Raw genomic sequence first — 17654 nt, 5'->3', positions numbered from 1 at the left:
TTTAATGTTAAAATTAGTCAGAAAAAGAGAAAACATACAAGAACTTGTCTTTGCCTCTCCATGTACCTCAAAGTAATTTTGCAGCTGAGAAAATAAAAAAATAAAGAAGAAAAATCAAGCTGAGGATCCATGCTATTTTACAGCACTATTACACCATGGTATGCACTGGAACACCTGTAGTTTTGACTATAAATATGGACTATAAATATTACTGGGTGTATGTCTGGTCGCTGAAACTATCTTTTTCAGCGGGATATGCAATATTTTAGCAAAACTGTTACTGTAAAGAAAACTGTGCATAAGAAAAATAAGACAAAAGCAAACAGGTTGATCTTGTTTTTAAATCCATTACGATCAATTCTGGAAGTCTGAAATTAAACAAGTGAGGCCAGAAATTTAAATATTTGATTTAATGACTGCACAATTCTAATACATAAAAATAGATACTTAGTAATGAACAAGTTTATACAAACCAGATTTCTTTTGTACGGTACAAAACAATGATGGAGATAAAAAAAGATTTGCTGGATTACAGGGCAAGACAAAAGAACAGCAAAATATCATTGAAGAAAAGTTTTAAAATGATCAGAGCTTATTTCATAAATACAGTGCAATGCTTTCATTTAACAAATACAAAATTTACTATTTAATTTATCAAGATCAGGAAATATATAAAATGTCATTGAATGACAATCTTATTTAAAAACTGATGCAAATACAATAGCCTTTTTAGAATTCTGAGGTAATATTACACAGTAAATCAAAAAAGCTTCAATAAATAAAACTAAACCCAAGGCAAAGTGCAATTCAGTGAAAATAAGAAGATAAAGCTTTTATTTTAACAATAATAGATAAATAGTTATTAAAAGTGGGCTTATGCCATAAAAAAATATTTTGGCTAATTTGCCGTGTTTTCAGATAAACTGTATAGCTATTTATTCATAAGCCAACCATCCATGAATCCAATTCTACAGAGAGGGGGAAGGGGACAAGTCTTTGTCTTTTAGATTTCTTACCTACATCCACATTCAGCTGTTAAAAATTTAACACTGCTTGAAGCTATCTATCTAGTTCATTCAGTGCAATGGTGAAAGTCTCATTTATTTCTTAACATCTGAAATCCTGTGAATTAAGATTTATTTAAAAATCTCCATTTGGGAAATTGATGTAAAATGCACAAGTCTAAAGTGCTGCTTTTAACACCCTCCATGCTAACCTAGTTTTCTTCCAGGCTAAAGTCGATGGAAACTTTACTACCGGTTTTGAGGAGAGCACGGTGAACACAATACCAAATATTTTAAAATATCTGACTATTTATCTCTGCTTTAATAAAACAGTAAAATCACCAGTACCTTCTCTAGAAAAAAAGAATAAAATTTACACTTAGCTATTGCAGAAAATCTACAATGGCTTTGAAAATATGGATTAGGAAGATTAATTTGTTCATCATATATATAAATCTGTTGGTTGTATGTAAATAATACAGAGAGAGAAAAACAAGAATAATATAATATTTTACTCTTATTGCAAATAAGTAATTGAGTACAGACTCTGCAAGATATTCAAGCATCCATGCCCCAGAAGGTCAATGGGGATAGCTGACAGATGCCTAAGTGTCTTGAACGATCTGGGCCTCATTCGGCTAAAAGAAAAATCTATAGAACATACAGTAGCTATTCGTATTAAAAAAAGTACTGTACTGCACTGCATGCTGATAAATTCTTTCCATTTAATGAATAAAACCCAGACTTATAATTACATCTGCATTTTAGAACCAGTTTTTTTCCCAGCTCCTAATTTACTAACTCAGAGCAGGCACACCAAGAACTATTTTCATGTAGTTTGTGCAGTGAAAACCACAAAACATTGTCTTTAAATGCTGGCCTTCAAGTTAATGAAAGCTTCAACATTCTTCTGAAATGTTATTGTACTCACTTTTGTCACAGCTTACTTAAGACTTTCAAGAAAGTTGCTGAAAAAAATAATAGCATGATACGCTTTCCATTTTCCATGTGTTGTGGATTTAATTCTTCTCCTGAAATATTTCACCATATGTAGAATGTATTTTAAATATCTAGTTCTGTTTACTATAACGCTACAGTAGGTCTGGTTAGTTTGCTGTCAAAGAATGAACATACAAGCTGCTAATACCTGTAGTTTGAATCTGAATCCCCTCAAACTGAAAAAAGTTCCTTTTAACACTCTTGTACAGTCAAGTGTAAAAGCTGAATATAGAACATCTAAAACCTCTTATTAATAAAAAATAAATTTTTAGCAGTAAATGGCACTATCAAAATCCCATTTTTTTTCACAGGCAGTTATTTACATGCTTCTTAGACAGCCTGTTTCGTTGAGAAGGAAAACCAGAATATTAAAACTGCATACATTTTATAAAGACTAAAATTCCTATTTGCCTTTGTGAAAATATGGCTACATGCTGTATGTTATATTTTTTCCTATTATTCATGTTAATTGAAAACATTCTACCACTGGGATTAGCTAATAAAGAAATATTCCCAGTAGGATACCTGCAATATAAAGCGATTATGATTAATGATAAAGTGCTATTAAATAAAAACAGAAACGAACTGTAACTTAGAAATTGTCTTAGTTTTCGTTTATCAAATAGACTAGCTTTTTGTACAAGGAAAGCTACTTTCTGTGACGAAGCAAGCAGTAAATGTATTGCCATTCAGGAAAAAAAATACACTTCATATCTAATTAAAAGAAAAAATCTACACTGGGTAAGACTGGCACAGTATCAAGAGACATAACAACGAAAAGCTTAAAGGCACAATCAGAAGAGTGAATGCTACATAAAAATGCTATTCTTGAAGTATTTCATTTTATTCTAGACCGAACCCCTCTGCATTTGAAATTCCAATGATCAACTTTTGCTTCAGTTCCTTCTTGCTCTTGTAAGGAGGGAGACAAAGCTGGTTGAAGCAGGTATGGGCCACAGGTAACCTAAGATAATAAAAAAAACCCCCAATAAAACAGATAATAATAATAATAATAATACAGAAGCAGAATACTGCCAACCGCCTACACATTTTCAGCTAAACATTACTTAAATAAGAAACCCTGTAAAAGGAACATTTATCCTAATGTTGTTGGTTCAAGTTCTGTTGAACACAATTAACATTGCTGGTGGTCATATGCACCTCAGGTGAATTTGTTTGCCTGAAACTGCCTGCTTGCCTTTCTTTTCTTTGAAAGGCAGCAACATCTCCTTCAAGGTTTTGGAAACTCCTCGTACCACATGACTTCAAAATCAGTTTTCCTCTAAATACAAAATCCGAGTATAATCAGAACCCACAACATGAAGAAGGAAGGTGGGTCCTGCAGTAGCAATAGAGACACCTAGATGAAACAAGGATACGAAACACCAAGTTTAGCCTCGTAAAACACTTCCCTATAGACACATGCCTCAGTGCAGAGCACTGAGGAGATGATTAAAGCACTGGGAAAACAACAGTTCATAAATTTTTGTCTTAGCCATACCAACACTTTCAGCTGTGAGTTTCTTCTGAGAACTGAGTTTGAATATATACTGCAGATACCTCTTAGGATTGCCTGACAAACACTGGAAATTGCTCCTCACTAGAATGGATTAGTCTGATGAGAACTGTTCTTCAGTAGAAGCATTTGTTTTGCCATCAGTATGAGATGCCACGAGCATCCTGACTCACAGCCATAGACAATAACCTATATGATCTTCTTGACCTTTATATTCTCAAGTGACATGCAGAACAACACTGAGGATATAGACTTGTCCTTGTCCTACAACTGATTACTTGTGGGGAGAGAGGAGAAAGACAGTGAGCTGGAGCTCAACCTGACATTTGGAATTAACCCAACACTGAACAATTTCTAAAACTCGGACTCTTAAATTTTTGTAGGTGACTCAAAAGCTCTCTTGTTCTGTTTTCATTATAGCCCTTAAAGTCTTTTGAATGGCAGCAGCTTGGCCTTTGGTCATTAGCAGATGTTCTTGAAAGGGGGTGGATTTCCCCCAGATTTTGAAATCCAAGCTACTTCCCCCCTCCCCGCCCCTTGAAGAAGCGGGCAAAAATCTATTGTCAGACTGGAGTCATGTGCTTCAGAATTTGGAAAACTCGGAAACTGGATATTCATTTGGTAATTCTTATTGCTGTTATATTCTTTGATCCTATTGTGTGAGCAATGCAATGCCAACATGTCTACATTCATCCCTACACAGGCAGTCTGACTGCAACAATTATCTTGCAAAACACAGACCTATCTGATTTTAAAATGCACACTAGTTCAAAACACATTTTCCCACTTTCAAGAAAAAGAACAATTTACAGGAGAATGAACATAAGAGATTCAATGCTGGTTAATTTTTCTTCAGTTTTCACCAGATCTTCACGTTCCTTTAACATGTTACTGGAACCAGTTATTAGCTCATTGAATAAAGCATTAGAAATACCACAGTAATGAGATAAACCAAATTTAAAAACAACCCCAAAATTTATTTGTTTATGCATTTAATTCAGCTCTCCACAGAAAACCCAACAAAACTTTGTCTAAAAATATAGTTCCATTTAAGTATTTTGATTATCCTAAATGTTTGAGAACTCTAGGTAAAGCCAGTAATTACTGCTTAGCAGCAATTACTGCTTAGCAGTGAGCTTTTCTATACAGCTTTCCAAATTATTTAAACTGACTTTCTCCAATCTTGAGAAGGAAAATACTAGCTGGGAAATACGTGGAATTTCTCGAGTCAATTCAATACAAAATAAAACACTACCAGAAACATAAGAACTTGGCATGAACGATTAAACCTTCACAACAAAATTACAAGGTTGCTTTGATGCTATTTCTTCTGAGTAACCTGTGTATCAGCCGTACACTTCCTCAGCAGAGACCCTAAAGAAATGCTACATCTTTTCAGTCATACATGTTAAAATTCTTATTTAGACCATCAAGAATGAATGCAAGCATTTTCTGCAACTTCGGGGCTGCTATATACAGTGACAAACTCGAATTCAGAAAAATTCATGGTGATTCACAGTGTGTTTCCATTAGCTCAGCTGTCGTGTTAGGAACAATTAAAGAAATCATTTATTTGAATTGAAAAGATGTAAGGAATCTCTGCAAATAAAGAATTCCCAGCCTTAAATATAAACATTGACTGGAGAATCAATATTGTAATAGATTGTCATCTGCAGAATTTATGCAATCAATAAATGGGTATAATAACATTTTGAAGACAAACTAAAGAAGTCCATGCAGTTTCTTCCTTATATATTAGCTTGCTGCTCTTTAAAAACACATTCAAGAGCGATAAGGGCTCTCAGGAAACAATTTAACAATTAATTTAATTTAATTATTTAATAAAAATATTTAAACATCCAGAAAATTACTTACCAATTAGTGGATGTTTCACTCTTTGAAATCTTGAAATTCAAGTCAGCCATTCCTCCCACAGGTACTCTATCACTTCCTGTAGCAAAATGTAGCAGCTTCTTTTGAAGGTCAAGAGAAAATCCAAGCACTACATCCCAAAAGTATCTATGTTCAAGGCAGAGGGAGAAGAAAATGGTGTAAGATGCAATATCATGACAAAACACTATGAGGATAATAATACAACCACAAGTACTACATGACGAATGTCACTTACTGAAAATTTATTATAATATGTAGTACATCAGTAGTATCCTAAAATGCAAGGTTAAATGAATCCCTAAGGACTGGCCAAGTACAATGTTTTAAGAATTCTGGAATGATGTCTTGTCAAATGATGCCCAAGCCCATTTTTCTATACAAATACAAATGCCTTCTACTCACTAATATAAATGTTCTTAGTACTAAATAGAATTGGAAGAGAAAAAGCATTTTTAGAAGTCTGAGTTTTTATTTTTGTTATCCAGACTTCACTATGAAGGATTTGAAGCTACTCTTTTTAAACTACCTCCATTTCAATCTGATCATAGCCTTTTGAAGGTACTCAGCAACACATTATGCCATTAAGGATCTAACTCTTCCTACTTACAGATTATTTACTAGTGTCTGTCTTATTTGAAAACAGTTTTTTAAAACTTCAATCATTCTCAGATTATGCTGGAGGAGATTATTTCCAACCTAGTCTACCATTCTATGATGTTTTTATACTCGGTAATTAGAAAGAAAAAAATTAAGCCTACCGTATGGTGAGATCAGTTTTTTGGTAGCCCTCATATTGGGTACTCCTCTGTAAAGCGGACATATCCAGTTCAGGACTGCCACAGACAAGAATTTCAACCTCTTCTGGACGAAGTAACTGCCAGAAATTAAAGATACTATATTTTTATTTTTTTTAAAGATAAGAAATTATTCCACTAGATTCAGATTAAATTCTTCTTTTGGCATTACAGAAAAAAACAACAGAAGATCATCCAATATAAACTGTTTTACAGAAAAATTAATTCTTCAGTACTTTCAAGAATCTTACTATGGTATATAGTAAAAAGCAAATTACCAGATAACAATATTTTAGCATATTTCTTTTGTTCCTCACTGTTTTATTCTGATCTTTGTTACACTGACTTGCTTGTTATCTGATTAGATTACAAATGGGTCAGGAAGAAAATTAAGTTTGTACATATGGAATTCAGAGGGAGAGTCTTGATCTCAATTTCAGTTACAATTCCCATTTCATTTACACTGAGAAGTCCCAGTGTAGGTTGCTTAGTAGTGGTGGCTGACAGAAAACTTCGCTTTTAGTTGTACACACTGCTGTGCAAAGAAAACACATATAACAATAAACCGTGTTTAACAACTGCTAAATCTACACCTGCAGAACCTATTTATTCATTTATTACAACATTGTTAAATTGCATGGGGAGCATGTCATGGCATTTCAATGGATTTGCATTCTCCTTCCAGAACCTTCCCTGCAGTTAGTCACATTTCATTTTGCTGCGTGTCATGCATGGCTAATTTCACAGGAATGAAGAAACTCTCATGGAAATTGTAATTGCCTTTTCTTTCTCTTCTTACTGCACAGGTCATGATGTAAATTACAAAAGGCATTCTAATCACCAAACAGGACTGAATACAGAAGAATGTTTAATCTCAACCTCACTGTGTGTTCTGCCTGCAAAAAGTAATAGGTTTTTTTCAGAGGAGTCACTTAAGAGCACAGTTGCTCTGCTGCTTATAACTGTAGGGAATACAGAGAATCCTTGTAAACATGCACATGAAGTGTCTGTGAATGCATACTGATAAATAAAGCCCCACAGGTTAGGTTTATCTGTTTTCAACAGAACACTATAGAGAACAGTTGACTACCTGCTCAATTTCTTCTATTTATGTTGGATTAATCAACTACATTGATTAATCAAAATTATTCATGAAGCCTAAAATTGTCCAGCATGATTTGTATAATTTAGATGTCATTATTGTGTATTTGAAACAGAAGAGTTACATTTAATTTTATTCTTACCAGTAATGCATATGAAGCACAGACACTATGAAATCCGTAATAGAAAGCTGCAAATTGTTTGTAGATTGATTTGTTGAGAAGAAAATCAACATAGAGCTGCACATACTCTAAAAAAGAAAAAACATTTTATTTTGTTTTACAATATAATAATTTTAAATAATCATTTGTTGTGCTCTCTCAAATTGTACTGCATTAAGAAAAATGAATGCATTTCATTTTAGTTACTATAAAATTGGTAAGCAAACCAGAAAGGGCCTACAGTAATTTCATTTTCACACTTCGTTGAAGAAAATCTAGGCTTATAAGAAGGAAAAAAAGGACAAACTTAAACCTGCCAAATATGTGTAATTAATATGTACTGAAGTACCTTTCCTATTCTGATTTGTGACTGGAATTTTATCTCCATTTGGCTTTAAGTTGTAAGATTTTATAACACCAAATTCTTCCTGAAAAACCTGGAGAAAAAGAGGAGTCAGGTTCAGTGCTGGAAAATACATTCATATACTCACAAATTACAAAGCTTGTATTTATTATTTCATGTATTTCCTCTACCTCTCTCTTTAGCACATGCTGTAATTCTGAGGGTTGTGGGGTTTTTAAAAGTTAAATATTACAATTTTCAAGAAATTGCTCAAGAAATTGGTATTCAAAGTAGAAAAACTGACCCTGTTACACAGTGCCGTACCAAACCGACCTGCAGGCTCTGGAGCCACAGAGTTTTTAACAGAAAAGAACAATTTAGAAGCATCAAATACAATTAAGAAGGTACTTGTTGCACTGCAGCTCACCTAGGAACTCAAAAGTACCCATTTAACAAAAATTCTCATATGGTCTGACAATAATGTAATTCAAAGCTGAGGAAAAAAAGGTCAATACTAGTTCAATAAACATCCACAAACCAGCAGGAAATTTTACTAACTAGTATGTGTTCTAAAACAATGAATAAATGAAAAAGGCTTTCTTGATTGAAGTAGCAGTTAGACACACAGGTCAGGCAAAATTTTTGTAATTTGAACAAGCTATTGTTCAAGGAAGATATCCAGGAAAATGCATGTAAAATAACCAGAGTAAGCTTTGACAAGCATCTGAGTTAGACAGGAAAGGAATTGTTTTGCAGCCAAATAATTCCACAGACCAGGTTGCCAATTGCAAGGCGATGTCAGACCAAGCAAAGAGCTGGGAACGCACCAGCAGGTGGCCATGCGACCCTGGCAGTCAGCACCCAGATCAACCTGTGCTGCCAGGGGACAACAGCTTAAAGCCCCACAAGGGAACCAGCGTCTGTATGCCTAGAGGCTCCAGGACTAGACTGGTCCTGAAGCAAGCTTTAATGTCCATGCAATTATATTCCAAACAATCAGCAATCACAGAGTAGTAGACCACCCCACTGCAGAAACATTGGTAAAAATTACTGACCAAGTTTGAGAATCACTTATAAATGTGTATTTAATGACCTGAAAGGTTGAGTAAAAATCCTCTTCGACATTGCCTTCATAGGATAGAAGTTCACTTAGTCCATGGGCCAGTTCCTACAATACGAATAAAAACTCATCAGTAAATCTACAAAACTAAGTGATGTACTTTGCAAGGATGTGCCAGAATCATAACTTTATATAGAAAGAATTTTGGGAAAAGCTGTATTTTCAAAATAAAATAACACAAATAAAATTCACTGCTTAATTAATGTGTATATTTATTTATTTATTTTTATGTCAGTATAAACTGTCACATTTTTACTATAGAAAATGTGTCTAGAATTCTCATATCATATTTTGGTATTCTAACTTCAAGTAGATAACAAAAATTCTGCTTTGCTAGAAAACATGGAAAATTTCAGCAGAAGAAAAGGAGACTATCAGCCTGCACTGGAAAAAAAGGATGTTTTCTAACAGCTTATAATTCAAACATTGAATAGAAATAAAACAGGTTTCAAATCAGTAATTTTTAGCCTCTTAAAAAACATCATACTTACGGGCATAATCTGAAACAGGTCATCTAATGTGACATCACAGATGCCTACAAGTGTGTTATGATCACAGGGAACAATGGGAGGACTCAATAATTTCTTGTAACAGCAAGGTGGAAAACGAATATCCAAAGTGATGCTGTTATATACAGCAAGTCCCATAAGCTATACATGTCAAACGTTAAGGGCAAACTCCACACATCATTATTATAGTTAGTATTTTAACTAACTTAGAAAAAGATTTTAAGATTTTACTCAGCATACTCTAATATATGCTAAACAGAAGGAACTGCAGTTATATTTTTTTTATGACTGATAATTCTAAATGCAGTTCTGTATTATAATTAAGTAGTCATTGAAGTGGTCAAATGATGCACGTTGGCAGAACACTTGATAATCTTTATCATAATATTCTATACAAGCATTTCCATAATAAATTATTCAAAGTATTGTTATGAAAAAGGTTTTAAAGCAGAACCTTAGGTATCTATTTTTTATCCCAAAATTCTAAAGAGAGCTCAATATAGGATTTTTATAAAAATAAATCTAAAAGCATAAAGACAAACCTGCACTGGCATTCCAGTTCACCAGCTAGCACATTTACGTGTACTCATGAAACAAATTTCAAATTATACCAAAAATTATACCAGCTTCTGACTAGAAGAGAATAGTTCAGTTGGAAGAGACCTACAATGATCACCTGGTCCAACTACAATCAGTAAAACAGGGATATCATCATCTCATCTTGGTGAAGTTATAAGCATATATTATCATTAATCATTTGTGTCTGAGAACTTAATATATGCGTGCAACAGAAAAACTGTGAAATAAACTTGCATTCAAAGTAACACATGGCTTCCATTCAGTTACAAAAAAAAAAAAAGAGGTGTAAGTACATACATCTTAATTTTCTGACTGTAAAATGTACCACGTACCCACATGCCACCATTTGCTTCCTATTTTTAGTTCACTTGCTTCTATGACATTCTTTTTATACATTTAAAATGGAACACGCTTATATGCACAAAACTGAATGAGCTTTAATTGATGCCTTATTTCTCCCCTGCACCAACTCATTGAATGGCTGTGCGTTTAACAGCGTTTAGCACACATAAAAGGATACAGCTCCAATCAGTCGGAATTCAGAATAGTTATCACACTTAAAGCTGCTGAACCAATGGCAGTGTGAGTCCTTGTGGTAGGTGAACATGCCTGCAGAACAGGAACAGTGGCCTTTACAGAGCCTGAGCTTCAATAAAAAAATCATACAAAACCTCACCTTTCTCACACATGCAACCTTAAGAGTGCTCCTAGGAGTGCCTGTATCCCCACGCTTATTCTCAGCCCCATTTTCCCACCCACAGCAGGAGCCTCCAGGTGCTTGGGCAAGGACCACAAAGGGTAGTGCCAAGCCCAAAGTAGGCCCAAGCCCTCCAGCCCTTCTGGGTGGAAGAAACCAGAGTTCTTCAGTGCCTCCAGTCGTGGATATTCTGCACTGTCTCTGTGCAATCTGTTTCTTCACTGTACTTCATCATCCGTACAGCCAGAAATGTTAATTGTCTAACCAAAGATTATCTTGCTGCAATTGTAAACCATTTCTTCTTCCCTTCCTGGGTCAATAGCAGATGACAATCTTTAAAAATGCTGGCATGAATCCCATGATACAAATACCATAACCTTTACCTTCTTAGAATAGAAAGCTATAGAAGGTTTATCTTATACATACATTAGCAGCAAAGGGGTATGTTTCCTATTTTCTGCCAAAAAATATCAGAGAAGTCAAAAAAAAAATAAAAATCAAACCACAAACACCCTAAAAAAGCTACTCAGTGGTCTTGACAAGCTAGGTCCTATTGAAATCATCACTATAGACCAGTTTGACTGCTATTTGTGGATTATTCTGTTTTAAAGAGTGATAGAAAGTAAAAATCTATGTAATGAAAACACATACCAGCTTTCCGATGCCTAGACGTACTGGTCAGAGAAGCAAGACACACTCTAGTGTGTACTAACAGTGAAATTCACTTCAGGAGTGCAGAAGTAGATTGGATAAAATGTGATAACTGGTTTTAATTTGTTGGGATTGAATGAGACAACAGTTTATTATTGTTTCCACAGTCAGTGTACAAACAAAAGCACTGAACAGTTCTAAGGACATATTGCATGCAGTAGCTCACTGCATCTGTGTTTGAAGATGAAGTTGGGGAAAAATAATATTTAAATGAAAAATCAAACTCCTTTGGATTAAAATTAAAAAACAAAACAAAAAAACAAAACAAAAAAAAAAAAACAACCCCAAAAAACCCCAAAAAAACAACCAAAAAAAATCCAATTGATGACTCAGGGACATCTAGGTCTTATGAAAATTTATAGGTAAAACTCTGCCTTCATATTCCCTTTTCCCCTACTCTTCCTGAACTTCATCTTTTGAACTTTGGCTCAAAAAGGTGCTCATCATAAAAGCTTTAGACAGTGCCTTTTCCAGAAGCAACAAAACAGTTTCATGTAAGGAAGAGCAAGGTTCACATATACTGAAAGATGGCAGTGATGCTGGAACAAAACAGATCTCATATCCCATTTATTAATTGTCCACACTGAGATTAAGAAAGCATTGTAATAAACAGGAGGGCAGACAAGTGAGTTAGTTGGGAGTTCTTTAATTTCAGGAGTTAAATCTGCAGGATCGGCTAACCAGGAACGGGTAATAACTGTGATGTTTTCCTATGTTTTTCCTTCCAAGCTTCTGACATACATTATTTGCAACTTAAACATTAAAGACAGCAGAGCATACAGTCCTTTTCCAAGGGACGAGAACATTTCTGAACTACTCCCACACTTGGCTGATAGCTGTATCAATGAAAGAATTTACACTTAGGAACAAGGAAGTCTGCCAGAGCAGGTGAAAAAAAAATGATTAGTCTCAAGCATTTCCAAACTCATCAGTTACCAAGCTCTGCTGACGACACATTTTTACTAACAGAAATGTAAAACTTACAAAACACTTTCTCCAGGATAAATTATTTCCTATAAAGGTTATCACCAATGTCATTTCTCCACACAGGCACCTTTTTACTAGAAAAAGGGTTATAGGCAAATAATGATCTCAGCAGATTTGAGGATATATTTATGACTTAAAGCTCTAGACCTTAAGAAGGAGTCCTATAAACAACTGAGGACCATGCATTCAACAGACATGAACACTTCCAGGCAAAGACAGACAAGCTCTTGCATTCTGCCAATGACTATCAGGTGTTATGCTGAAGTCCCTGGAAATCAATGTTTCTAACTTAAGAGCCAGCCTGGAAGCACTTTAACTCATTATAACATCAGTAACATATCCGTGCACAGCTGAGGAAAGCTGACTCATTTAAGAAATATTAGAGTGGGGAAAAAGCTCTGACCCAGATCCATCTAGAGCAATATAAAACAAGATTGAACTGCTTGTTTGTGAATGCTAATTCATGTCTTCCCATCTCCTACTTACTCAGAAAATCTTCCTTTTTTTTTTTCATTATGGGCTCACAAGTCCTGGTAACAGCAGAGGCAGGCTATTTCATTCAGTCCCACATCAGCCTATATCATCTTTGTACCTGACTGAAGTACCTTTTGTCTCCTGAGAACATCTCAGACCACTTTAAGAATACTGGTCACACAGATACCCCAAACAGATTATATGATGTCAAAGTTTCAACCTCTACCAGTACTAATACAGAAATAGACCTAAAACTTGCAGACACTATCAGTGCAACTATCAGTGCAAATGGAAACCATTGATACATGGGAAGTCAGCAGTTTACCAGAACCGAGCACAGTAGCTACTTACAAAAACCAGGAAAACTAGCAATATGAAGATAGTTGAGGGCAACGTAAAAACAGAAAATGCAGTATGAGAAGAAAGTGGCAAGGATGGCAGTGACATACAAATAGATTTGGCCTTATCTCCACTTCAATATTTGATAAACCATTGTGCTGGTTTTGGCTGGGATAGAGTTAATTTTCTTCATGGTAGCTAGTATGAAGCCATGTTTTATATTTGTGCTGAAAACAGTGTTGATAATACAGAAATGTTTTAGTTACTGCTGAGCAGAGTCAAGGCCTTTTCTGCTCCTCACACCACCCCACAGTGAGTAGGCTGAGGGTGTACAAGAAGTTGGGAAAGGACACAGCCAGGACAGCTGGCCCCAGCTGACAAAGGAGTATTTCATACCATATGATGTCTTCTCAGCATATAAAGCTGGGGGAAGAAGGAGGAAGGGGAAGGTTTTCAGAGTGATGGTGTTTTGTCTTCCCAAGTAACCTTTACATGTGATGGAACCCTGCTGTCCTGGAGACTGCTGAACACCTGCCTGATGACTGGAAGTATGAATGAATTCCTTGTGTTGCTTTGCTTGCATGCAAGGCTTTTGCTTTACTTATTAAACTGTCTTTATCTCAACCCACAAGTTTTCTCACTTTTACTCTTGTGATTCTCTCTGCCATCCCACTGGGAAGGGGAGAGCAATGAGTGAGCGGCTGTGTGGGGCTTAGTTTCTGGATGAGGTTAAACCATGACAACCATCTACTTCAAAGGCTGCTATATGTCTCTTCCTACTTTGGAACAGGAACATCATATTCCAATTGCAACCAGACAACATATTAAGCTAAATGGAATAAAATTATTTTTAAATCCAAACATATGAATTCACGCATATATTCTAGAATATTTTCAAGGGCAGACAAGTGTCAGTGTTTCAATGGCTTGCATAGCTTTTGTTTATCCTTCGTAGCTTGTTTTTAGGTCTAGCAATTCACTAAGACTCATAGAAAACTTTTATGAATTTTCTTTTCAGAAGAGAAATGGAAACAACCCTTTCAAACTCCCTATTCCATTCGAGTTAAACAGATTTAAATTATCCTTGACCTACTCCATAAAATGATGGCCTTCTCCCATCTGCCCAGAGGTAAATCAAGATCCTGTCTCTGATACAGATGGAAACACTGTAACCACACATATATTTGGGAAAAACTTCAAGGAAAAAATCTACTGATAGCCTTGAATCCCCCTGTTTCATACCCAATACTCTTACTAGCCCCGGGATACTAATAAACCATAAACATTGAGCTTCTGGTTTCTGAAACGAGGTTTAACATGACTAAAGTCTTAAATAGCTGAATCCTAATTCTAAACCTTTCCATTGATCAGAGATTTGTTCACCCTCTAATTTTGCCATAGCACTGAAGCAAAATCTCACTTTTTCAGCAATGCTTAAACCTCCTTGTCCAAAGCCAGGATCTTCAAAGCTCTTCAAAGACTTTCCAGTCTCTTCTATCCTCCTCCATGCCAAAACTTCTTCTCGTCTATATGCAATTCTAACTTGCCTGCTTTTGTTTTATCATAAATCTATAACTGGTCTGCCTAATACTAGATTAGTGAAGAATTCTTATCCATCACTGTTTTGATAATTTAAAATGAAAAAATATTTTCATGTTGCATTTGAGAACATTTATGAGGACTCACCATAATCTGGGTGAAAAATCTGGCGAATCAGAAGAAGAAACCATTCTTTTGTCAGGCCACCCATATCAAGACCAGCTTCCCCTACAAATGTGACTTTCAACTTCTTTTTCAGATCTGCTCTCTTCCTTGCTAGCTATTGCAAAACAGGTAGGGAAGAAGAAAAAGGAGATTTAACTTATTATCACTATGCATAGCCATAGAGAACATATCTCTGTCTCTACCACTCTTTCTTTGTTTAAACTAGTAATTGGCATCTCCTACCAACAGGTCCAAACTATATTAAAACAATGATTGAATTGCAGAGGCAAGATGATCATGACTACTTGATATCATAAACTACCTGGCACATGGTGCTGCTCTCTAGGTTTCAAAAGAATGGTGTGCAAACAGACTGTTAATAACCCCATCACTACTTCTGCCAGGAAGAAATGATAGATTAAAAAAAAATAATTAAAAAATTAGACATCCTTTGGAAATATTTAGAAATAAGGAGGTATCTAAAACTTTCAGTATTTGGACAGCCTTACTTTCAGCTTAAGATACCTGACAGCAAGTATGAGGGGGTTTTTTTATCGTTTTGTAAAACTATTTTTCAGACAATGGTAACAAGCTCTTTTCATTCCTTCATCCTAAGATACAGGATTTCAACCATGCGTGCAAAAGACCTGCAATGAATTAGATTACAGCCTTTCACAATTAGCAGTGATCTTTTGAAATCAAGTCTTCATACAATTTTTCTTTAGATCATTAATTACCGTCCAGCTCTAGAGAAAGTGTTTACGTCAGTCAGGAAGATGCATGTGCTAAAATAATTTCTATTTTGTTAGCTGCTCAAGAAAATCCCTGTTGCACAAATGTTATGATATAGGTATTTGTATTATTTGTCATAAGCTATTTATTAAAGTGATTTTCCTTTGCAAAATATTTCTCTTTTTAATTTGAAATACAAATAAGACACCTTCCCCATCTTCCATTCCCCACACTTTTGAGAATATGGATAATATAATACATTCTTACTCATCCCTGAGATGGGCAGAGGAAATATCAGAAATAAATAGGAGAATATTTTGGCTATCATAACTCTCAAAGTGGCTCCTGGTTATTTCAGTGTGGCAAAAAAAACCCCTACAATGCCCAATAGAAAGCAGTATTACCACTTATATTTCTTCTAACTTACGAGGGAAGGCCAAAATAGGCTTTAATATAGGAAAAAATTAGTTTAAATTTATGTTTTCTGAAGATTAGTAATCAGAAGTTGTTTGGTCTTGTTTTTACCACTTGGACTTATTTTTCAATACCATCAGATTGATTTTAGTGTTGAAAAAGTAGAGAACTAGATTTCATTAAGTAATGTTAATTAGCAAGGTTCAGTGGATACTGAAGAACTGCCTACTTTAATGGACACATCTGTTTCATTTCTAAAAAAGGAAAAAAATTACACTCAAGAATGTGAGGAATTAGTTGAAATCAAGATAAGAACTTAAGAAAAGAAAGCCTAAAATAATTCTTTTAGGACAGAGAAGTTCATGAAAAGAATAAAAATGTTCCAAGAATTGGAACAGAACTAGGTCATGAGTGATTAGTCACTATTCATGCTCCTATCATGGAACCAAGTCCTACATAACCTAATAATTATTCACTGTATTCTTAAAACAAAAATTGCAAACACAAATACATACTGTGTGGCATGCAAACATGTATGTTTATTATGGGCTTAGCTACGGAGCAGTATGAGGGCACAAATAAAGTTCAGAATGTCTGACCCAATTTATTCTGTGGCACTGCTATTCTGACAGTGATGCAGTTCTTTTTATTTAGAATTATATAGTCATATTCCCAATCTCTTAGCGCAGAAAGATTTAAATATGACTTATCAAACTGAATTCTAAGTGCAATAGCTATTCTGCAGCAACACACCATTTAATTACATTTTTGTTACCTCATCAAGTGAATCACTAACAAGGTGCGTCCTCCTCACTTTCACATTTAGGAACAACATGTTCATGTCAGGTTTCTGTCTGCGAGAGACTTTATCCACAAGGCTTTGCTATTTGAATGAATAAGAAACATCATACATGCAGTATGTTCTTTTATAAACCAAAGTGCTGCACTTGTTAAATGTAAAAAGACCTTAGTATCTTGCATAAAAGACATTATCCTAATATGATAGCTGCTTCAATATCTTCTAAGAGATGAGAGCAATTTCTTTTCTAGCATTTATACAATATTTGAACTAACTTATCAGGAAGCTTAACAAGAACACGGCAATTGTGCAGGCACCTTTAAAACACCACAAATAGTTAAAAATATACCCATAGGATTCCAGAGACTGGCTTGTGCTTTACTTAGCTATTCACAAAACACATCGAGCAGGACAGGAATGGATAGGTGGTGGTGCTGCCACATTCAGCACCAAGGAAAGCTGTATCACCTAGCACCTGAAGAAAATGACCACTGAAGCAGGCAGACGGTGCCTCTTTCAAAACAGAAGAGGCTGGCCTGAAGCAGTACCTCTTCTTTGACTTGTGGACATACAGTTACATCTTAGTCTGCCATGACAACATATCTTCATGGAATTATATAGGTAACTGTCCAGAATTCTCATGGAATTTCTCTTCTTTAATTATCTTGTTAATTTAACATGCTTAGAACATTATGTTGGTTTCTCAAAAAAGAAAAAAAAAATTACAGTAACTTTCTCCACAGCACGGGCATTTCGAAACATCCTGAAACTGAGCACA

At 35.1% G+C, this 17654-nt stretch overlaps 1 protein-coding gene across 3 annotated transcripts in view; it reads right to left on the bottom strand.

Moving 5' to 3' along the window:
- Positions 1-395: 395 nt before the first annotated feature.
- HECTD2 (HECT domain E3 ubiquitin protein ligase 2) overlaps positions 396-17654 on the bottom strand; it is a 39207-nt gene continuing 21948 nt past the window's right edge. The window contains exons 12-21 of one of the 3 annotated variants that reach the window (XM_030488401.1): positions 16853-16960; positions 14914-15046; positions 10540-10628; positions 9423-9581; positions 8905-8979; positions 7818-7905; positions 7451-7557; positions 6171-6286; positions 5395-5538; positions 396-2967 (exon numbers count right to left, since the gene is read on the bottom strand). In XM_030488401.1, coding sequence (XP_030344261.1) covers positions 2847-2967; positions 5395-5538; positions 6171-6286; positions 7451-7557; positions 7818-7905; positions 8905-8979; positions 9423-9581; positions 10540-10628; positions 14914-15046; positions 16853-16960 — 1140 coding nt within the window. In that variant the 3' untranslated portion in view covers positions 396-2846. Of the gene's footprint in view, positions 2968-5394; positions 5539-6170; positions 6287-7450; positions 7558-7817; positions 7906-8904; positions 8980-9422; positions 9582-10539; positions 10629-14913; positions 15047-16852; positions 16961-17654 lie in introns of those variants that run through there. The other 2 variants (XM_030488402.1, XR_003991682.1) reach the window with 2 other exon arrangements.

Source organism: Strigops habroptila, chromosome 5, assembly GCF_004027225.2.
Source record: "Strigops habroptila isolate Jane chromosome 5, bStrHab1.2.pri, whole genome shotgun sequence".
NCBI classification, from domain to species: Eukaryota; Metazoa; Chordata; class Aves; order Psittaciformes; family Psittacidae; genus Strigops; species Strigops habroptila.
This window is presented reverse-complemented; position numbering and strand designations above follow the sequence as displayed.